The sequence below is a fragment of the Rattus norvegicus genome, chromosome 3 (assembly GCF_021556685.1).
Source record: "Rattus norvegicus strain SHRSP/BbbUtx chromosome 3, alternate assembly SHRSP_T2T, whole genome shotgun sequence".
Classification (NCBI taxonomy): Eukaryota; Metazoa; Chordata; class Mammalia; order Rodentia; family Muridae; genus Rattus; species Rattus norvegicus.
The window spans coordinates 137,541,619-137,566,865 of NC_141536.1; the positions used below are offsets into that span (position 1 = coordinate 137,541,619).

Sequence of the window (25,247 nt, forward strand, 5' to 3'; positions counted from 1 at the left end):
TCTAGAGCTTTTAGGTTTGCTGTTAAGCTGCTAATGTATGCTCTCTCCTCTTTCGTTTTGCAGACACTGAGAGCTATGAGTTTTCCTCTTAGCACTGCTTCATTGTGTCCCATATGTTTGGGTATGTTGTGTCTTCATTTTCATTAAATTCTAAAAAGTATTTAATTTCTTTCTTTATTTCTCCCTTGACCAAATGGGTAGAGCATTCTTAGGCTTCCATGTGGATATGGAGGTTCTGTTGTTTTTGTTATTATTGAAGAACAGCCTTAGTCCATGGTGATCTGATAGGCTGCGAGGGATTATTTCAATCATCTTGTATCTGCTGAGCCTCTTTTGTGACCGAATATATGGTCAATTTGTAGAAGGTTCCATGATGTGCTGAGTAAAAGGTATATTCTTTGTTTAAGGATGAAATGTTTTATATGTATGATAAAGGATGATATTGGTTAAATCCATTTGGTTCATAACACCTATTAGTTTCTTTGAGCCTTTGTTTAGTTTCTGTTTCCATGATCTGTCCATTAATGAGAGCAGGGTGTTGAAATCTCACGTTATTATTGTCGTGAGGTGCAATGTGTGCTTTGAGGTTTAGTAAGATTTCTTTTATAAATGTAGGTGCCCTTGCATTTGGTGCATAGATATTCAGGATTGAGAGTTCATCTTGGTGGATGTTTCCTTTGATGAATATAGTGGCCCTCATTATCTTTTTTGATAACTTTTGATTGAATGTTGATATTATCCATTAGTGAAATTGCTATTCCACTTTGTTTCTTGGGATCATTTGCTTTAAAATTGTTTTCCTGCCTTTTACTCTGAGGCAGTTCCTGTCTTTGTTTCTGAGGTTTGTTTCCTATATGCAGCAAAATGCTGGGTCCTCTTTACCTTTCCAGGGTGTTAGTCTATGTCTTTTTATTCAGAAACTGATTCTATTGATGGTAAAAGATATTAAAGGAAAAGTGATTATTGTTTCCTATTATTTTTGTTGTTAGAGGTGGAATTATATTCGTGTGACTCTCACAGTTTTCATTGCAAGAGGATTAGTTTCCTGCTTTTTCTAGGGTGTAGTTTCCCTCCTTGAGTTGGTGTTTTCCCTCTATTAATCTTTGTAGGAATGGACTTTTGAAATGATATTGTGAAAGTTGGGTTTTCAGGGAATATCTTGGTTTCTCCATCTATGTAATTGAGAGTAGTGATGGATATAGATACTGGATTGATGCCTGGGCTGGCATTTTTGTTCTCTTAGGGTCTATATGACATGTGCCCAGGATCTTCTGACTTTCATAGTCTTTGGTGAGAAGTCTTGTGTAATTCTGACAGGTCTACCTTTATATGTTACTTGATCTTTTCCCTTACTGTTTTTAATATTTTCTTTTTTTTTGCATTTGTTCTTTTGACTATTATATGTTGGGAGTAATTACCTTTATGGTACAATCTATTTGGAGTTCTGTAGGCTTCTTGGATGTTTATGGGCATTTCTTTCTGTAAGGAAGTTTTCTTTGTTATTTTATTTTTTATTGGATATATTTCTTTATTTACATTTCAAATGTTATTTCCTTTCCCAGATTCCTGTCCATAAGCCCCTATCCTAATAAGGGTATTCCCTACATCCACCCTTCCATACCATCCCCACAGCATTCCCCTACACTCGGAGTCCAACCTTGGCAGGACCAAGTGCTTCCCCTTCAACTGGTGCCCCAACAAGGTTATTCACTGCTACATATGCAATTTCATCCCAGGGTCCATCCATGTATATATATAGTCTTTGGGTAGTGATTTAGTCCCAGGAAAATCTGGTTGGTTGGCTTTGTTGTTCTTATGGGGTTGCAAGCCCCTTCAGCTCTTTCCATTCTTCCTCTAATTCCCCCAAAGGGGTTTCTGTTCTCAGTTCAAGTGGTTTGCTGTTAGCATTCATCTCCATATTTGACATGTTCTGCTTGTGTCTTTTAGGAGAGATCTATGTCCAGTCCCTTCCAGCATCCGCTTCTTAGCTTCATCAATCTTATCTAGTTTCAGTGGCTCTGTCTCTGTGTGTGTGTGTGTGTGTGTGCGCGCGCGCGCGCACCACATGTGCAGTCTCTGAATGGCTGTTCAGTCTCTGCTCTAAACTTTGCTTCCATATCCCCTCCTATGTATATTTTTGTTCCTCGTTTTAAGAAGGAGTGAAAGCATCTGAATTTTGGTCATCCTTCTTCTTGAGCTTGCTGTGGTCTGTGGATTTCTACTTAGGTAATTTGAAGTTTTGGGCTAATATCCACTTATCAGTGAGTGCATACCATGTATGTTTTTCTGTGATTAGGTTACCTCACTCGGGATGATATTTTCTAGTTCCATCTATTTGCCTTTGAATTTCAGGAAGTCATTGTATTTGCTTTCTGAGTAGTACTCCATTGTGTAGATGTACCAAATTTTTTGGATCCATTCCTCTGTTCAAAGGCATCTGGGTTCTTTCCAGCTTCTGGGTATTATAAATAAGGCTGCTATGAACATAGTAGAGCATATGTCTTTGTTGTATGTTGGAGTACCCTTTGGGTATATGCCCAGGAGAGGTATAGCTATGTCCTCAGGTAGTGGAATGTCCAATTTCCTGAGGAACCTTCAGACTGATTTCCAGAGTGGAATAATCCCATGTATTCTATCAGATTATCACAGTCTAAGGCTAGACTTCAATAACAGCAAAAACCTCACATATCCATAGAAACTCAACAACTCTTGATTCAATGACAACTTTGTCAGAGAAGAAATAAAGAAACAAATTAAAGACTTCCTGGAATTCAATGAAGACACATAATATCCAAACTTCTAGGACACAACTAAAGTTATTCTAAGAGGGAAATTCATAGCACCAAGTGCCCTGGTCAAGAAATTGGCATGATTCTTCAGTGGCAATTTAGCACCACACCTGAGAGGTCTGGAACAAAATGAAGTAAACACAATGAGGAGAAGTATACACCAGAAAATAGTGAAACACAGGATAGAAATCAACCAAATCAAAACAGAAAGATACAAAAAATCAACAAAATCAAAAGCTTTACCCATATCGCCTAACAAAATAGAAATCATTAAAACCTTCTAACTAAAAGAAACCCAGGACTGTCTTGCTTTAGTGTAAAATTCTACCAGACTTTTAAAGAACAGCTAATATTAGCACTTTGCAAACTATTCCATATAGTAGAAACAGAAGGAACATTATCAAATTCATTCTATGAAACCACAGTTACTCTGATACATAAAGCACACATGTTCCCAAAAAAAGAACTTCAGACAAATTTTGATTATGAATATTGATGAAAAAATACTCGGGATTGGGGATTTAGCTCAGTGGTAGAGCACTTGCCTAGGAAGCGCAAGGCCCTGGGTTCGGTCCCCAGCTCCGAAAAAAAAGAACCCCCCCCAAAAAAAGAAAAAAATACTCAATAAAATTCTTACAAACTGAATCCAAGAACACATCAAAACCATAATTCACCATGACCAAGTAGGTTTCATCATAAGGATTCAAGGTTGGTTCAATATATGAAAATCCACTAATGTAATTCACTATTTAAACAAACTGAAAAAATCGCATGGTCATCTCATTAGACACTGAAAAAGCATTTGATAATACACAACACTCCTTCATGTTAAAAGTATTGAAAAGATCAGGAATCCAAAGCCCATACCTAAACATAATAAAAGCAATATATGCTAAACTGACAGCCAAAATTAAATTAAATGGAGGGAAACTTGAAGCAATCCCAGTAAATCAGGGACAAGAATTCCCACTCTCCCTGTATCTATTCAATATACTACTCAAAGTTCTAGCTAGAGCAATAAGAAAACAAGAGGAGATCAAGGAGATACAAATTGGAAAGGAAGATGTCACTGTATCACTATTTGTGGATGATAGGTTAGTATACCTATAAAAACACCCAAAATTCAACTAGAAAATTTCTATAGCTGATAAACAACTTCAGGACTTTGGCTGGTTATAAAATTAATTCAAATAAATCACTAGTCTTCCTTTTTTACCAATGATAAATTGGCTGAGAAAGAAATTAGCGAAACAACACCCTGCACAGAATGCAAAAATAATGTAAAATTTCTTAGGATAACTAATAAAACAGGTGAAATACCTGTATGACTGGAATTTCAAGCCTCTGAAGAAAGAAATTGAAGACCTCAGAAAATGCAGAGATCTCCAATGCTCATGAATTGGTAGAATTAACATAGAAAAATAGCCATCCTACAAAAGCAATCTACAGATTGAATTCAATCCCTATCAAAATTCCAAAAAAATTTTTCAAAAACATGAAAAGAGCAATTCTCAAACACACCTACAAAAAAACCACAAAATAGCAAAAATAATACTTCACAATAAAAGAACTTGTGGAGGAATCACCATCCCTGATCTAAAAACTGCATGATATTGGTACAAAGGTAGACAGGTAGATAAATGGAATAGAATTAAAGACCCAGAAATAAAAGCACACGCTTACACTTGTTCTTTGAAAAGGAAACCAAAAATATACAATGGAATAAAGAAATCATACTCAATAAATGGTGTTGGATCAACTGTCAAGCTGTATGAGGAAAACTGAAAATATATCCATTATTTGGCACCTTGCACTTGAGTCCAAGTGGATGAAGCTTCTCAACATAAAACCCGATAAACTGAATCTATAGAAAAGAGTGTCAGAAACATTCTCAAATTCAGGGGCACAGAGGAAATTTTCGTAAATGTAACTCCAATGACTTGGACTCTAAGACCAAGAATTAGAAATCAGTCTGGAGGTTCCTCAGAAAACTGGACATAGTACTACCTGAAGACCCAGCTATAACACTCCTGGGCATATACCCAAAAGATGCTCCAACATATAACAAGGACACATGCGCCACTGTATTCATAGCAGCTTTATTTATAATAGCCAGAAGCTGGAAAGAACCCTGATGTCCTTCAGCAGAGGAATGGATACAGAAAATGTGGTAAATTTATACAATGGAGTACTACTCAGCTATTAAAAGCAATGATTTTATAAAATTCATAGGCAAATGGGTGGAACTAGAAAATATCATCCTGAGTGAGGTAACCCAATCACACACAAAACAAAAAACAAACAAACAAACAAAACAAAACAAAACAAAAAACATGGTATGCACTCATAGATAAGTGGATATTAGCCCAAAAACTTTGATTACCCAAGACACAATCCACAGACTACATAAAGCTCAAAAAGACAAACGATCAAAGTGTGAGTGTTTCATTCCTTTTTAGAAGGGGGAAGAAAAATATTCATAGAAAGAAATACAGAGAAAATATGGAGCAGAGACTGAAGGAAAGGCCATCCAGAGACTGCCCCATTTTCCTATCAATTTTATGAAGTCATTGTTTTTGATTTACACAGTGGAGTACTAGGCAGCTATCAAAAACAATGACTTCATAAAATTCATAGGAAAATGGATGGAACTAGAAAATATCATCCTGGGTGAGGTAACCCATTCACAGAAAAACACACATGGTATACAGTCATTGATAAGTGGATATTAGCCCAAATGCTTGAATTACCCAAGATCCAATGCATGGACCATATGAAACTCAAGAAGGATGACCAAAATGATGATGCTTCACTCCTTCTTTAAAAGGGGAAAAATATCCATAGGAGGAGATGGGGAGACAAAGTTTAGAGCAGAGCCTGAAGGAACAGCCATTCAGAGCCTGCCCCACATGTGTCCCATATATAGACACTCACCAAAACTAGATAAGATGGATGAAGCTAAGAAGTGCATGCTGACAGGAACTGGATACAGATCTCTCCTTAGAACATGCCAAACAGCCAGAACATGTCAAATACAGAGACGAATGCTAGAAGCAAACCACTGAACTGAGAATGGGACCCCCATTGGAGGAATTAGAGAAAGGATTGAAAGCTGAGGGTGCTTGCAATCCCATAAGAATAACAGTGCCAACCAACCAGAGCTTCCAGGGACTAAGCCACTATCCAAAGACTATACATGGACTGACCCTGGGCTCCAACTTTATATGTAGCAGTGATTACATTTGTTGGCGCACCAGTGGAAGGGGAAGCACTTGGTCCTGCCAAGGTTGGACCCCTATTGTAGAGGATTGTTGAGGGAGTGGTGATGGGGAATGGAAGGGAAGGGAAACACCTATATAGAAGAGGAGGAGGAGGAGGATTAAGGGGCTGAGGGACAGAAAACTGGGAAAGGGAATAACATTTGAAATGTAAATAAGAAATACCCAATTTAATAAAAATGGAAGAAAAAAATGAGGACATCCAGAGTTTTGCAGGCAAATGGATGGAACTAGAAAATATCATCCTGAGTGAGATAACTCAGGCCCAAAAGAACATGCATGTTATGTAGTCACTAATAAGTGGATATTAGAAAAAAAAAGGACAGAACAGTGAGTATACATGAGTATACAATCCACAGTACTCAAGAAGGTTAACAAGCTGAAGGGCCCAAGTGAGGATGGCTCATTCTACTTGGGAGGGAGAAGAAAGCAATCAAAGGGTGGGGCAGGAAATTGAGTGGGATAGAGGGAATGGAGGGGAAAGGGGGAATATGATCAGGGATTTGGGGTTGGGAAACAGGGCTGAAGCTCTAAGGGCCAGCAGAAATAAGGGAAACAGATAACATTGAGAGATAAGAAGTCGGGTGCCCTCTAGAATCTCAGGACTACAAGGGAGAAACCTTAGGTGAAATGCCATCCAGTAGTGAGAGGGAACTTGTAGAATCCACCTTCAGTAGAAAGAGCATCAATTAGAGGGATGAGGTTGCCATCCCACAGTCAAAAAGTCTGACCCAGAATTGTTCCTGTCCTGAAGAATTTGCAGGGACAAAAACGGAGAAGAGCCTGGGATTGGGGGGGGGGGATGTTCAGTGATAGGTCTAAATTGGGATCCAGCTCAAGGGGAGGCTCCAAGGCCTGAAACTATTACTAATGCTGTGATGTGCTTACCGACAGGAGCCTATCATGGTTCCACTCTGGGAGGCCCAACAAGGATTTGAAAGAGTCAGATGCAGATACTTACATCCAACCAGTGGACTTAAGTTGGGGACCCCTGTAGTTGAATTAGGAAAAAGCTGGAAGAAGCTGAAGAGGAGGGCAACTCCTGAGGAAGACCAGCAGTCTCAACTAAACTGAACCCCCGAGATCTCTCAACTACTGAGCCACCAAGCAGGCATCATACACCAAATGATATGAGGCCCCTGACATGTATACAGCAGAGGACTGCCTGGACGCGTCTTAACAAAAAAAGACACATGTAACCTTCCAAAGAGTTGAGGTGCTGGGGAGTGGGGAGGGCTGGTGGGGTAGAAATGGGGGTGGGGTTGTCCTCTTGGAGATGGAGGAGGAAGAATGAGATGAACAAGAGTCAGAGGGCATACCAGGAGGGGGATAATGACTGGACTGTAAAAATAGATTTGATGATGATGATGATGATGATGATGATGATGATGATGATGATGATGATGATAAATTTAAATGGGAGCATTGTCTTTAGTGTTCTACAAAAATGCCCCTTTATTTAAAGGCTGATTAAAGTAGTTGTGTTTTCTGAAAAGAATAACAAAACAAAACAAATATCAACAAATGCTGTCAAGGACACAGATAACATGAATACTGCTGGTTGCAATGTAAAGCAATCAGTTTAGAGGTTCCTCAAAATGTTGAATATAAATCTACCATGTGATATATTTATATGGTTCCTAGGTTTTTAACTAAAGCATTCTGAGTGCTCCCAGTTGTAGTTTCACATCAAAGGTCACTAAACCACTCTTCATAATCATTGAGCTATGGATCCAAAAGTGAATGGATACAACTGGAAACAATCAAATTAAGTTGAATCATTTTCAGAAGGCCCGCTATCATGTGCTCACACTCATCAGATTATATAGAGTGACATAAAATCTTGTAGTATTCATATATGACATGAGAATAACAACACCGTCTAACTAGATCAGGGGAGTAATATGCGGGGGATAGCAGAGAAGGTTAAGTAGGAGGACACTGGGGAAAATACATAAATTACTTTCATTATGTTTATGTAAACGTTAAATAATAAAGTGTTCACACATCTGGATGTTCTGTTCCCGGAAGCACCTGATCCAGAAACTGTGAAGGCTTATTTTTCCCTTCTCAGTAGATGTGAAAGAAGCATTGTTTAGGTCTTAATTAAACTAAGTGACTCTCTGATGTGAATGCAATCCTGAGACAGCTGACCTTTATGGACTGAGGGAAACAGACTTTGGCAAATGATATGTGAATCTTATACCTGAGTTGAGGGCATGACTTTGTCTATTCAGTGATATTCATGCCTGACATTTCATACATGGTCTCAGCTTGAACAACTAGATGCTGCCCTGTACTTGGATGACTGTATCAGGCACTTTGGTCAGTGTTCCAGAGAGAGGATGGCTGGTTATAGTCTACGTCTTAGTTTATTATATGTTTGTTTTGTTTCTGTGCTTGCATTATTTCTCATTCTAAAACTCCTTTCTCACTCAAGGAAATATTTTATCACTAAAGACAGTGATTTGACTTGAAGGGAAATATATAAGTTGATTGTATTATAAGCAGTATTACATTTGAGGGAAAAAGATGTTTTCTCACTCTTCTAAATACAAGTCCTCTGTCTTCATTCTTTGACTGCAACAATTTGCACTGTATGTGTCATCTTCATCTTTTATATCAGTTAGCACTGAGAACTGTGTGTTTAGAATGTGCCCTTCTGTCTGATGACTAGGCAACGAGATAATCTCTGCTCCAGGCATTACCTGAAACTTCATACTGGGCAAAGCATTAGTTCTGCAAACTTTACAGGCACCTAGTAGCAACTGAGCCTTTATTTAGAGCCCACTATGTACTGCTCTATTTAAGGTATATTTTTTTCACGAAATGTCAGGAAAAACACAAATTTTAATGGGACAATAGATTAATTTCAGATGAACTTCCAAGTATCAATTGTCCTTGGCTGAGTAGCTTAGTACAGAAGGAGAAAAACTTGATGTATTTTTGTAGACCTATGGGGCTCAAACCACCACTCAGTTTATAAAGGGTCTAAAGTGAATCCAATCAGGGTAGTTGTAACAATTAACAGTGTTATTATATCCTCACCTTTTCCAGTTTGTTGCTAAGGAAACAACAGTTCCTGGGCTATAGGAAGGCTCTGTCAAGAACCTTGAAGCCAAGCCTAAATCCTGGGATTTTTGATATGTTCAGTGACAAGGTTCAGACTGTTTTATGAATTCAGATTGTTCTATGTCTCAATAATCAGGCAGTTTTGCAGAGAATAAAATGGGGTTCCTGTAATTAGAATGATATTGTTTCCATGGACTTAACTCTGTAAGAACTGTATATTTTAGCCAATTTCATTTGTCTGTATCCTGGGACCATAGTGATCACTGGTGGATAGTATTGGTTCTCTCTTTTTTTATCTCCAATGTCTCAGACCATATTTTTATATTTAATACGTAACTAGAGGATGGACCCTTATTGGCAGATGTGAGATGGTGTTTATAATCACAAGATGAGAAACTCTCGTTTTTTTCTGTCTCACATTTCTATACTACCACGAAGTGAACTTCACAAATATTCTTGGTGCAGTATTAACCAAGAAGTTATTTTAATTTTCTTGAGGAAAAGCGGCAAGACTTTATCAGCATACAGAGTATTAAAGAATTCTTGCTCAGAATCCTTAAATATGAATGGAATCTATATGGAGAAAGATTAACTCCATGTATGTAGTAACAAGGTGTATCTAGTTAACAAGGTGAAGAAGACTCGTGAAAGATAATGAAGAAGTCAAATTTTCACTCTTCTCTGGGATTTAGAAATAATGCCTGAAACTACATATTGTGGGAGCAGATGGGTACATTTGTGTATTCCTTCAAAATGAATCTGAAAGTTATCCTATCCCTCTGAGATCAGAATTTAAGACAACTTACTAAACAGGAGGACAAAGACGGGCCTCTGCACTGAGATCTGGGATAGAACGGAGATAGGGAAAAGGATAGATATTCTGCCGAAGTTCTTAAAACTTTTCTCAGATGTTTATGAAGAGGTTTCCATAATTATAGGACTTTCTGACGGGTGAAATCCTGACCTGTTAGGACATCTTCTTCTAATTGCTGTTAGCTGAAACGTGATAGAAAGAAGATAAATCCAGCGTTTGCCCCATCTCAGCTCTACATCAACAGAGGAATTTCTATCAGAAGAAAAGACACACAGAACAGGGTTCAGAGGCACTTCGGTGACCTAACTGCATTTCACGTTATAGGGGGCATGCATCCTACATCCATGGTCTAGAGTCTGGCCACATCGGTTTCTGGGCTCATGCAACTCAGCCTTTTCCTAGTTGAGTATTACTATAGACATGCAAAAACAACAAACAAGAAGAGACAAAGGAATACCCTGTGAGAGGTTGAAAATTTATTCTCAAGCCCATCATCTTCAGGAAGAACTAGGAGACAAAGCACAGGACCTGTCCAATTTGCTTTATTGTGTTTATAGTTTTCTGAAATTATAATATATTTACTTCATTTTCCTACTTCTGTTTCCTCCTTTCAATCCCTTTCATGTATATTACTATTTCAAATTCATGGCCTCTTTTTCTTTAATTTTTTGCTACATATTTGACAGTATGAAGCACAAAATAAGCACATGGGTTAAAGCCCTAACATTTTGAGTCTGCAAATTAGAAAGCTCTATCATGGAGCAATGGGACGGATGATGAGAAAAGAAGCCAAATGTTGAGAAATACAAGGTCAAATGCACATTCTTTCAAGACTAATAAATAAAAGTTAGTTTTTCTCTTCTCTCATCTCCACTGACCATGTAAGCAGACTTCACATCTGGGAATAAGGGGTCTTTTAACAGATGATTATTGTAAAGGTGAACACTACAATGTATGTAGAAAATCAGCTTTAACAGTGTGTCAAAAGATATGCCTCAATAACCCACAGGAAAAAGGCCTAGAAGACAAGTCAAGATAGCAGGTGGAGGGAAAAGACAAGTAGACAGATGGGTGGCAAAATAAATGCAGTGAAATGAAAATAACATGGTTCGAATAAAATAAATAAACAAATGAGATGAATAGAACTTACTTCAAATTAAAAATAAATAGATAAAAGAATTTTTTGAACAAAGGACCTTTACATTGGTACAGAGTGAACACTGAATAGCAGATAACAATATTGTGATGCTGAAGAAGCTTTCAGGGACTCAGGGGGAGAATTCATTAAATGAGGATGAATGGATGCAATTGAAAGAAAAAGAAACTTCAAATGCATTTCCTGTGCATTACTGTGGGTTACCTAAACATAATCAAAACAATTATTTCTTGAAATAGCTATGATTCAAGAAAAGAGTCTACACCTAGAGCATGAGTATATAGATTAAAAACAATTTACTTTTTTGTGGATAATAATAGCAGAGAGTAAGTCTTAGACATCTTGCAACACCATCTTTTTTTTTTTTCCGGAGCTGGGGACCGAACCCAGGGCCTTGCGCTTCCTAGGCAAGCGCTCTACCACTGAGCTAAATCCCCAACCCCGCAACACCATTTTCATTACGAAAGAATGAAAGCGGGGAGAAAATTCTTATCTGCCATTACTATCCAGAGAAAAATTAGTTAACAACCTAGAAATCAAAGTCAGACTCTTCTACTATGATTGTAGCAATATTTATGTGTTTGGAAAGCTGTAACATAGAAACCTTATCCATATTCAGCGCTGAGATAACATGATAAAATGCTCAAGAAAACTTACGTAGTTTACATCTTTTAATTCCAAACCTAGAATTGAAGGACTGTTACGATGCCAATTCAGACTTGACTAATAATAAACCATTGCAGCATTAGAAAGGGAAATTTTAGCTATTTGTTATTTTACATTTGCAAATCTATATAGTCAGGCTATGAGAAAGATTTTATACTACTGAGAGAATACAAGATTAGTGACATGCAGTTTTCAAACTCCCACTTTCTGTTCAAAACATATATAGAATGGGAATAGAATATGAGAAAACATATGACCACATTTCATAGAGTATGCATATGAAGAAACGCAATCAAAAGGTACATTCTTTTCTTTTTTGGTTAGATTAAATATTTAATATTTGAACAATAAAACAAGACTATTAATGTGTTAAATGATTAAAGAAAATAAAAGGAGTATACATAGTATTCCTCAAATTTATTTCAATACCCAAGAAGCATGACAGTGATGATAATGCATGCAAATCATCTGGACTCAATTTAAAAAGACAAAACTTTTCAAAATTGAATTAAAATCAGTACCTATTGATATACATTCATAGTCTTCAAAACAAAACCTATAAAAACTAAAAATATGTATCAAAACTATAAAATGACCCTAGCATGCAAATGACTGAGAAGCCTGTGTTTTGTAACTGACAGATTGGGGCTTGCTTCATTTGAGAAACAGGAAGAAAGTAGTGAGCAGGAGAAGAGGAGAATTTGCCAGATGTACCTAAGCATACGTTATTTCTTGGCTGTAAATAAACCACACTGAAGATCCCATGGTTTACCAACTCAAGCTACTCTTTTCAAGCATAAGATAAAAGAGTCAAGTAGACACAGATGGTTTTGTTCTCATGGCACCACCAAAGATGTTCCACTGGAATTGAAGATCCCCCGCTTGCAATGCCAGGTGCTACTCTACTAACTTCATGGGAGACATGTGGTTCTTCCTGTGGGCTTGAGGAGCCAGGTGGTGTTCTTCGTCTCTTCACAGCAGGGATGTTTGATTCTAAAATACACATCCTAAAAACATGAGAATTATATTACATGTTGAGAGTTTATATTACATTGAGAGCAATAGGGTTTCACTTGTTCTATTTCATTGAGGAACTCATGCAAGATCCCTTTTATTGTTTGGGGAGGAAATAGTCCTGGCGTAGCAGTGTGAGGGAGGACATCACACAGTGTCATCTTCTGGGTATTTCATGGCCATTGCTGTGTTGAAATCAGGAGAACTAATTACCAATAAAAGACTTGCACAAAATTAAGCCCATTAGTATTCCTCCTAGAGAGGTGGATATGTTCATGAGGTAAACTAGAGAGTTCCCAGCAGAAGGTGCTGTGCTATTTGAGGATTCACAAGCATGTAACAATTGCTGGAGTGAAGAAGTCTGTATGCTATAGATAACTACAATTAAATTTGATTTGTTCACTAATTAAGATTTTGGTGATTGATTCATTGGTTTACCCTTGATATCCTATCTGGAATGAATAGACATTTATTTGTATAGCTTCAGGAAAAGTAAGCATGACAAGCCACACATAGGGTAAGAGGAGCATGGGGCCTGGAAGATATGGATAATCAGAGGTTTTCGAGTACCAGAATGTCTTTGTCATTATAGCTCTGTGGTATAATTTGAAGGTCAGTATTACATTACCTCCAGAAGTATTTTTATTTTTTAGGATTTCTTCGACTATTTGGGTTTTCCTTTTGTTTTATGGTTCTAAATCTGTAAAATATAACATCAAAAAATTTCATAGTTATTGCATTAACTCTGTAGATTAATTTTTGTAGGATCTCATTTTTGTAATATAAACTCTGGCAAATGAAGAGTAAGCAAGGTCTTTTTATTGCTAATTATTGACTTTGATTTCTCTTTTCAACGGTTTTGAATAGAGCTTTCTCTCTATTTTGGTTATTTGTTTTCTAAAATATTTAACTTTGGGAGTGATTTTGAATGAGATATTCTTTTCCTAATTTCATTCTCTGAGAGAATATCATTGGTATTTAGGAAGGCTAATGTTTTTGTTGATCATTACTAATTCTGTATCATAAAACTTTACTATAAGTTTCTCTTAGGTCCAGAAATTTTCAGACAGACTTGAGGAAGAATCACATAATCTGAAATTGGGTGTATTTTGACCTTTTTCTTTCCTATTTTTTATTCACCTTCATGTCTTTCTTTTGACTAATTATATAGCTAAGATTTTGAACACTATATCAAATAAAAGAGGGAGAATGGACATTCTTATCTCATTAATGATTTTAGAGGAAATGGTCTGAATTTGTCTACATCTAATATAAAGTTAGCTATACAGGGCTTTTTTTGTATATAGGCTGTTATTTTCAGGTATCTTCCATCTATTTCTAACAGTTTTCAGAAGTTTTGTCATAAAGACGTGTTGTAACCATATGGGGAGTTATATTCATTAATGCACATGTTTTGAAGCAGTGCTATCTTATACTGGTAAAGTTCATTTAGCTGTAATTTAATACATTCCTGAATTCAGTTAGCACAAGTTTTGTAGTTGATTTCTGCATCTATGTTTATCAAATAAATTGGTCTCTACTTTAATTTTGCCATTTTATCTTTATCTTATGTTTTATGTATCTAACTTTCTCAAAGATCACAGGGGTCCCTCCAGTTAGCAAACACTAAGAATCAGTGTTTAGGCTGTCTGTTGGACCCTTGGTTATAAAGAAACTTAGAAGAAGGCAGACTGAGTACAAAGCTGCATTTAATATACAGTTGATAAGTAGTCAACAAGGGGGTCAGTACCATGAAACAAAGCCTGAATTAAGGTATGATCAGATGGTAGCTACTAGAAGCTCCTGGGTGCCAGACCTGCCTGAAGATGAGAAACTTGTGCTTTTTGAATATGGTAATCAGTAACACTAATGCACCTCTTGTTTTTTGGCCATATTCCCGAATAATTGCTGTTCAAGCCTCTCACTTGCTTCCCATCATTGTTCTTAGGCTCTGTTTTAGGTAAGTCTAAAGCAAATATTACTTGTACCTTACTATTTCACTAACATAAGTTTCACCATGAAAAATGTCTTTAAACCCAGCCTGCACTGATGTGACAGTTTGTATGTGAGAAAGTTATTCAGTCTACCTCTGCTGAGGCTTCAATCTGGAGCTCCTGACTCATGCTGGCTTTACCCACAGATTTACTGCTACCTCTATTTGCATAGCATTTTTCACCCAGGCAAGAATGTTTGTCGACATTCTTCTGACCATTCATTAGTCAAACTATTAAAATAAACAGATCAGATAGACACTGGGAAGTGGCAGCAAAAATAACTGCTAAGGTTGTTTGACTCTCTTAGGGAATCACAGCACTGCTGTAAGACAACAAAAGAAGCAAGAGGAAATGCTGTGAACCAACAATGTCTCCTATGCATCCTGGTCTTATCATCCAAACATTGTCCTCTGGAAAACAATGTGCACAATGCACACGAGACTCTATAGGTTTGCTATAGAAGCATGGTAGCATCTGTCACCTACACAGATGTGAGCCATAGCAGAGAATGCAAATGATACATGGTAGAAGGAAAGAATATGGCATTAAGATTTGTCACAAGCCCTTAAAATTGAAATGATGTTATCATCTCCTAATTACCCCAGAGATGTCTGTTGCCTCATTCCAGCTTTGACCCAAATCAATAACACATTCACATAGATGTAAATAAGAGCAACCGCAGATTTTGAAAAACAAGATTTTACATAAACACCCTCTTCTCAGAGAGTTATTGTTTGGTGTGGGGAGGGATTGATTAGGAGTACAGATTCCAATTTATATAATTGCTCTGATTTCTTCCACAGGCTATTAATGCTGAAGAAAAATTTTACCATTTCTGCTTGCTGGCCAAAATGTTCAGAGTAATTTTAATTGCATATATTTCCTGTGCTGCAAAGTTGAAATTAGTTTCTTTAATTGCATCAGCAAAAAGTAAATATCTGTTCTTCAGAAGACTGGGCTATGAAAGTAGCTAGAAATTAAATGACTGGAGAAAGTCCATGTGCACATTGTAGGATCAGCTATGAAGTGATATAATTAAGAGTAATACAAAAAAGCTTATATAATAAAGCAATTGTCTTTCTCTTCCCTTTCTGTTTCATTCTTTGTATTTCATCCCAGCAATTAAAAACTGTTTATTTCATCGATTGTCTGAAACTTTAAAGCATGTGAATTTAGAATTCAGTAGTGAGTACACAAGAATCTTATAAGGTCATTCCTTAGGAAAGGAGCCACATCTGTGATGTTTGGAGGTAAAGGTCTGTGTGTCATCTTGATCCTTTCTGATCACTTGCAAAATTCAAATGTGCACTTGCTAAAATGTCCAGTTCATTCCTAGGAAAGTTGATCAAGAATCCTGAACTAGAAGAAATCCATTAAAGAAAAATCCATACAAGAAATTCAACCTGGAGATCAAGAGGCAGAAAAAGAAGAGAGTAGAGAAAATTAGTAGAAATGAGAGAATTAAGAAGAAAATTGTTTATTGTCCACAGTACTAATGGTTATTTTTTCTTCCATATCTACCATTATTATCTACTGGAAAACAAACTAAAAATGTTGTTTTTACCTGAGAAATTTGATAACCATGTTAAATACAATGATCTGATTTGATACAGTATTTTGTATATTTGCAGAGTGAGAAAGATTTATAATTTACAAGCAGAAAGAATTTTTAAAACGTCAAATCTTTGGTCCACTCCAATGACCCAAGGAAATTAGGCTTATATAAGAAATGACTTAACAACATATGACATTCTGAAAAGTCTTTTTGAAGCATTGAACATCTGCCATCTTCAGTAAAATAAGCTACATTTGACACATACATTTCTTCAATTAAAATGAACCAAACAGGTCTGGAGGGATAACTCAGTGATTAAGAGTACAACACTCTACCAGGAGTTAGTTTTTTCCTTCTGCTATCATATGATCATCTGCTACTCATGTGATCAGGATGGGGGGCACATACTTTCCTAACTGAGGCATTTTGCCAGTCCTTTCTAAAGTGTCTCAATCATGATAATCTTTTGGTCAAGGGATATGAGTTTCTAAACTCAGAGCCTATCTATAATTGTAAGTCTATTGACAACACTGTTTTACAAGGTTAGATCCATCGTTCTATCCAATAAGGAAGGTACAGGAGGACAAGAGTGTAGGAAGAAAGCACGGCATTGGAAACTTGGTCAGTTTTGGAGGCCTATTTGTTTTTACTCCTTCAGTACTCCAATTTATTCCTGTAAAGCTTTTCTCAAAAATTCAAGGTCAAAATATAAACACCAATCAATGTGCTCCCAAAATCCCATACAAAAATAACAGAGCTAGGAACTGGCAAGAACTTCTACAGTCATCAGGATGACCTAACACATTTCAAAAATGTTGTCTACAAACCTTTAGTTTAATTAACTAGATTTTATTTTCTGAGCTGATGAATTCCATTAAATTTATGAACATTAAAATACATTTTTATTGGCCGATAAAAAGTTAATAATTTTTGAAAAATACATGCCCACTGGCCAATTTGGCAGAAGTTGAGAGATATCTCCTGGTCAGCCCATCAGAAGTAGTTTGCAAAACCACCAAGTGTAGATTTAAAACAGTAGTGATACTTCTAGATCAATAAATTCTACAAAGTGGACACAGTTGCTCAGGGTTTTTAAAAAGAACACTAAATCCCCTTTTGTCTTTTTGACAGTTTATTCAGTCACCTATAACGTGACTCATTATATAGAGAAATAAATTGCAAAGTATACCAGTTCTGGCTTTTCAGGTTTATATGATGTGATTATATATGAATTATATATGAATTTTTAAATGGGGACAAGGAAACGATTCCATTAGACTCCCAAAAGTAAGAGAATTTAATTCACTTCCAACACACAAGTAGAATGTTCCTCTTATCCAAATGTAGTGTTTGGAGCATTATTTTGCAGAGTGATTGAATGTAACTTACGAGATTCTTCTTTAAGTTTTCAATTCAGGCACCCAACTTCCATTCACATGAGAAAAGGTACTGTGAGGAACTTGCTTCCCTAAGAACAGCTTCCCTGAGATTTCCTAATTTCCACACTTCACCGAAGAGGAATATGATATCAGCCTTGATCAAAGTCATCATTAATTTTATTCTCTTCTTTTCAAAAGCTGGTTTTTGTTCTACTTTTGTATAGCATTTGCCAAGAACATAAGAACTCAGTTTTACCTGGTAATGGTTATGTCTTTGTAAATAAGTTAATGCCATACAGGTCTGGGAAGCAACGAGAGGGTATAGTCTACTCACATAAAATTCTATTTCATCACTTAAAATAATTGTAAAAATTTTCTGAGTACATATTAGGAAGCCCATAAGACAACTGAGTTTGTTTTACTTGTATATTTAGATAAACATGTGTGTGTGGTTTTTTTTTTTGTGTGTGTATGTTAAATAATAATTAATAAAATAAGCAGCCATGAACTTGAAAAGATTTTGGGATGGTTTTGAAGAAGAAAGGAATGAGAAATGGTTACATTTTATTAAAATCTCAAAAAAAATTAAAACAGAATTTTTTTAAACTCCAGGGAATAAAATGGAATTAAGTTTCCCTATAAATAATATAGAGGTGCACTTGCCTTCTGCTAAATTTCCTGTGGAGCATATGCTACACTGCCAGATTGTAAACATAGCATCAGTAAAAATCTCCATTAACTCTGGAAATCAAAGACTTTCCCCCCGGGTGCATTTTAGATTGATTATCATGATTAGATCTTCATAAAATTGCTAAAATTGACCACTCATAGATTTACAGAAATTAGGAGAAAGCTTACTTCAGATGTCACCTGGGGCTGGAGACTCTGTTTGACTCAGCACACCTAGAAATTAGCAGGACCTTATGGGACTATTTTCCAGAACATACTTCCTTTGAGCCAAACTCCTATACTCTGCCACTCACATACATAAATGGTTTCCCTAGGTAATAGGAAGGTAACAGTAAACTTCCAAACTATTAATAACCTAAATAAATTCTTTACTGTTTTTGTCTTACCAGCTTTGACTGATTTGCCTATCCATCTCTTTTTCCTTTCTACATTGATTTTTTCCTATTTATGCTTCTGTTTTTCTTGATGTTGTTGCTGTTATTGTTGTTTTTGTTAAGTGATTTAGATATACATTGCCAATCATAATGTGAAAAAACTGAAATACAAATTTGATCGTTTTTTTAAATAAATTTTGAAATATCCATAAATCTTGTCAAATGCTTGTCCTATTGACCTTTCACCTTCATGTAGTTTTGTTATCCATATCTAATTAGTATTGTTCAGATATACATAATATGGGGTTCTCTATTGGGACATAGACAAGCTACCAATGGCTGACTCGACTCTGAAAAGAAAATAGAATTTCCTTTGGCATTCATCAGGTGCCATGAGCTTCTCAGCTCAGAGAATCAGAAGCCCTTCCATGACTCATATTGGATGTTTTTCATGCTATAAATCTTGCCATGTGTCATGTGCTATGGTTATAGCTTCTATAAACTCATGTGCCTAACAGGCCACTCATTCCAGAGGCCAGATTTTCATGGGATTCCTCCTGATCACCCTGCTATTATATTCTTTTGCCCCCTTTTCTACTATTTTCCCTCAGCATTGTTGTCAACCTCTTTTCAAAACAACTGTGTTTATAGCTACAGATTTGTGTAGCTCTTGATCAGAGAAGCTTCTTATTATAGAAGGGAGAGGTTAATTCAGAGTCACATAGGTGTTTATACTGATAAGTGACTGTGAGTACTAAGCTATAGATGGACAATATGAATGAACACTTCCACAGTTTGTATTTCCTGAGGACCAAGGTGACACTCATAAAGTTTGGACTTGGGGCTGGAAAAATGGCTCACATGGTTAAGACCACAGGTTGCTCTTCTAGAGCCTCAGATTAAGTCCCAGGACATACATGGTGTCTGACAACTGTCTCTACCTACAGTTCCAGGAGAGATAGTATATGTCTTTTGATCTCTCGGAGTACCTGGCCTGCACATGATGCATATGCATAAATTACATAAATGCAGGCACATACATAAAACAATTAGTAAATATATTAAAATTTGGAATTGTATTTTTAGGTTAGGAATGCTCAAGTGTAGAGTCTATGTACATTTTCATAAAGTTAAAAATTCTAAAACTTCCTCTTGCTCTTCTTCTTTCTTGTTATTTCTCTTCTCCTCTTCCCCCCGGTTTCTTCTCTCCCCACCCCCTTCTCTCCACATGCTCATAGGCAACTTCTACTTCTCTCTCTCTCTCTCTCTCTCTCTCTCTCTCTCTCTCTCTCTCTCTCTCTCTCTCTCTCTCTCTCTTTCTCTCGGCCCTACTACCCTCATAACTCCCATCCCTATGCTCTGAATAAACTCTATTATGTACTAAAAAAATTCTAAAACCTGCAGCCAGGCTCAGAAAGGAAGTATTTAATAGGTAACATGTTATCATGCTTGGTGTTAAGTGATTTAGATATAGGTTGCCAATCATAATCTGAAGAAACTGAAACACAAATGTGAAATTTCTTTTTTAAAATAAATTTTGAACTATCCAATGTGTATATGATTTTAGATTATGAATCCTTCAATATTTGGAAGAAAGGGGAAAGCTTTCTTTATTCTTAAGCAGTATTTCTATGATGCTCAGTCACCCATGGAAACTATAAGTGTGTCATTCACTTTGTTAGAGTCCTTTGAGGTAAGTGCAAATTATGGGACACATGTGCACCTTCTTTCATGGAAAGTCAAAGTTAGTTTCTCTTTTGTTGACCTTGCATTGGTTTCTGATTCCCTACAGCCAATGGCAGTCAACATAAATAATAGGGTGACTGGTATGAACCATGAATATATCAATAGACCTCATGCCTAAGACCTATATACCTCATGTTTGTTAAGCTGAGATCTGCCAAAAGAAAACAGCAATGACTGTTAACACATGGACAGATGAGCAATAATGAACATGTATTCTATTAAGTCATATATTTTAACTTAACTATATCCTCAGGCAGTTGGTTTTCCAGCAAATACTAAAGTGGATACATTAGCTCTGAAAGGTTCTGTTTCATCAGGGTATTGACAGAGACAGGGAAAGTCAGCCTCGGGGAAAATTATTTAATCTAATCTAGGTTACAACTAATTTGATATCTAATGAGAAGAATTTAATAGAATCCAGCTTACTCCAAAGGGAACATCATTGAGCTAACAGAGGTTGAAATGTCTACTGGAACCCCTAGGATGACTAGAGTCTTGAACATGAGCAACATCTCAGTTTGTTCTATTAGATATAGTGGAACTGTGCAGTGGGGAGTTCCCCTTAGAAATGAAAGATTTGAAGATGTAATATGATAATGTTTTTTCACCATATCTCTTGGGACAGGAAAGATAAGGTTGATAACAAGCCTTACTGTTCATTTTTCTAAAATGAACCTCAACTGGCAGGTAATCTCACTGCTCTTGCTCTTGATTTTGTGTCCTGGGAAGATTGCCTTTGCCTCACAGTAAGGCTGAGAAAAGCATTGGTATTTTTTTTTTACTTTCGAAGGGACCAGCTAGTCTGTCATCTGAATTATGTTGAAATATTTTGAGAACCCTTTACACACAGAGGCAGATTTTGCTTTCCATTATGTAAGTGGCAAAAGAGTGCAGAGCACATTGCAGTTTCCTATACCAATTAGGCTCTTCCTCCTATTTTAAATATGTAATATGAAGATCAAGATCCATCTGAAATCTATTTTGTTGCATGATGTTGACAGTGGTAATGAGAATAACCTCAAATGGAATTTTTTTTAAAAATTCCATTTTTAAAGAGCCATGAATGAATTGCCATGAAAAGTAACCAGTGTTCACCATCAGATATTTTCAGCCCACAAAGGGATGCATGCTACACCTGTTTTGAGTTGATTCTGGCTACATTTCTTCCAATCCCATTTGCCTTTCAACTTCAAGACTTGCTGAGAGCTTGCCAACAATATAGTCAAACCTTGATATTTGAGTGTTTGCAGGAGGAATCTACTGAAAATATACATAGTGATTATTGCCTTTGCCTTATTAGGATGGGGTGTTTAATTATGGTTGGCCATGGGGCAACTGAATGGCCATAGGGCCATTTAGGCAAGTTGAAAAGTTTTTGATTGCTAGATATCAATGCCTTGAGAGTTGGATTGTGGTAATCAATCTCAGGAAGAGGAATTGGCCAAATAATGGAATGGACCTTGGGCGATAGCTTTAGGGATATACTCTAATGCTTTTTAGCTAAACAGAGGGAATGGTGGAGAAGGGCAAGACCTGCTAGAAGCCATGTTTGCCAGACGCAATCTGGCTAGAGCCCCTTCAATCCCCACACCGAAAATTTTATTTATATATACCTAAGAAAGAACAGGTTGGCTAAATAGAAATCTAAACAACATACATCTTGGTAAACCAAACCTGCACTGATAGAAAGTCCTAATGTTAGAGTAAAGCAAGAATATCCCTATTCCTGTTCCAAGGAGATACCATTTTAAAATAACATGACCACTGCCTGGTAAGGTTTTTAAGGGCTCACTCATTCCTAAGGATATTAGAAACAAAGGTGTAAGCCCTATGTGACAAAGGGTAATAGACAAACTGAGGAGGATTAGCCTAGATGAATGAGGTCTCAGGAGTCAATGCTACTCCTGAAAGCATTGTCTTGAACTGTTCAAAAAACTTAGTCTCAGATTAATTCCATCAAATGAATTTAGAAGTCTGATGTGTTTTCAGGTGAATCTGCAAATCTGGCCATCTCATGGCTTCTTTGGTCAAAGCAAGTCTCTCCAAATACTTCATCCTAACTTGTTCCTTGTTAACCCTACTTTGGTGAAGCACTAAGACTCTCTATTCAATCAAACTACTCTCTCTTTTTTTTTTTTTTGGTTCTTTTTTTCAGAGCTGGGGACCGAACCCAGGGCCTTGTGCTTCCTAGGCAAGCGCTCTGCCACTGAGCCAAATCCCCAACCCCAAACTACTCTCTTTTTAATACTTCTATTTATAGTCCCCATTCCACAGTGCAAGGACCAATTCCCGTTTTCACCTTACTGGAGAATCCTGCCAAAATTTTGCTGTAATAGAGCCAATTGCCAATTACACAACACAAATGCTGCCTGGGATGAGGAAGTCAATGGTAAGCCGGGTTTCCATGGTGACTAGAAATCACTTATTTCTTACTAAACGTGTATTTATTTCATTTAACAAGTTAATTAAGCAACTAATAGATAAAGCAATCAAGCTTAATTAAGCAGCCAGCCTTCCTGTGACTTCACTAAGCAGGGAGGATCTGGTGCTACTTTATTCTGGATCTGGTCAGTTGGTAAGATCTTCCAGGGTTTCCTGCTATGTAGGTACCACGTTTTAATATGTTTGTAAGAACTCTGCCAGGCAGTGCCTCAAAGGAACATGGTGCTTGTGGGTTGGCAGTATACAGACAACTATTGTCTCCAAGGAGAAGTCCAGGCTAATATTTTGGTGACAGACTGAGTTTTGCTATGCTTGTTTTTCTTACTTCTTCTCTCCTAAAAGGTTAATTTGCTGTAAAGGATAGATCTTTATCCAAACTTCATTATCCCTCAAATCAATTAGGAAAGGCTACGAAATATGTAGCTTTGGGCAAACATGTAACAAATGACACAGATTAATTAGTGTAACATCATGCAGATTGATTTCACTGCTCAGAAAATTCCTCTATGCTTCGCATAGTCTATAGTCTTTTTATTGCCACCTGCCACTTACCTATTTCAGGTTGCCGTAGAGTTGAAATTCAGTAGAATGTACACTTTTTATATTGGCTCCTTTACTATAACACGTGTACTTGGCTTTCTTTGATGTATTTTGTGAGTCAAAATTTATTCCTTCCATTGTGCCTTTAGCTGAGTTTAGCCTAGTTTATATGGTTATACACTAAAGGGCATACCAGTTGCTTTCAAGATAGAAAGTTATAAAGCTGATGAACCATCTATTTCAGGTTTTCCTTTGTTGAAAGAATAAGATGCATGATTCCTGGATTATATTATGAATGAATTTTTAATTTTCTATTTAAGAAATAACCCAACTACCTTACAGAGATGCTGCATTGCTTTGCAATTCCATCATGAATGAAAGAGGGTCCCAGACATTCTGCATGCTCATCAGCATTTGGTGCTATCTGTAGGCCAGATTTTGGCCAATGTAACAGGAATGTGATAACATCTCCTTATTATCTTGTTTTATAATTTTCTGAAGCCATACAATGTGGATAACATTTTTATTTAATTATTTGCCATCTGTTTAACTTCTTTGATGACATGTCTGTTATGGATTTTGACTCATTTAAATTTAGATGATCCTTTTGTTAATTATGAGTTTTAATAATTCTTTGGCTATTAAATGAAGAAGGCTAAGATTTCTGTTAACTGAAGAATAGATAAAGAAATTGTGGTACGCATGTACAATGAAATTTTACTCATATGTAAAGAAAAATGAAGTTTCCTCATAAATGAATGTAGCTTGAGGAAAAATCATACTGTGTAAGGTCACTCAAGCACCCAAATACAAATATTACATGATTTTTCTTGTATACTTCTTAGTGTCAAATATGAAGATATATGTGATTGAAGAGAACTACTAGAAGCCAGAAAACTAGAAAGAGGTCACTGAAGGGATGAAGAAAGATACTAAAAATGGGAGATGATAGCAGAAAACAGGTGATATAGAGGGAAGAATAGAATAGTGGAGTGATAACAGGTGTGGAGGACCAAAGATAGGAATGCAAAAGACCTTACCATACTAAGGACATTAAAAAGTCCATATTATCACCTAATATTTTAGGAGCTTCTGTACATACATGATATTAAAGGAATTTAACTTAAAGAAAAAGATATTTTTCTGATATCATGGGTTATCAAACAAGCCCAGTACCAATGTCAGCTAGATGTTATGATTCTTTATGTTGTTGATCAAGTTGTGACCCTTAGAAGTCAGAGCAGAGTAATATAAGGGGTGTATGCTGCCTTCTGGATTATGTCACTCTACATTTGATACTGATGGTGTGTTACTTACTAGGCACACACACACACACACACTCAACAAAAGGCACAGGGCACATTTTAGAAGAGGAACTGAAAAATTATACATTAGGGGAGAGGTGCTGTGAAAGTGTATCTTCCCAACATGATGGGAGTGTTGCACACATGAGGTCAGAGAGCTTATATTTGCTTATATAAAAGGCGTACACAAAATCAAAGAGTCATGATTCCAACATAGGCAGCCATACTCTTAGCTGAGGATATTTGGCAACTGAAAACTACTGTTGGATGAAGAATCAGTTTTCTTCAGGGATATGAACTCTGGTATATTGTACATGTTCCAGCGGATGGTCATACACCCATGTACATAGGGGCAACACGGAACAGAATGAGTGGATTACAGAAAGATGACATGAAGATGACATATGAATGTTGTGCGGTTGGCATCCAGGAGA

General features: G+C 36.7%; 1 protein-coding gene across 1 annotated transcript in view; it reads left to right on the forward strand.

Annotated features, from left to right (window-relative positions):
• Positions 1-25,247, forward strand: part of Cst5 (cystatin D) — a 58,763-nt gene that overhangs the window by 21,911 nt on the left and 11,605 nt on the right. Inside the window, exon 2 of the mRNA XM_087653636.1 lies at positions 22,788-22,916. Within this exon, the coding sequence (XP_087509762.1) occupies positions 22,788-22,916 (129 nt within the window). The remainder of the gene's footprint in view (positions 1-22,787; positions 22,917-25,247) is intronic.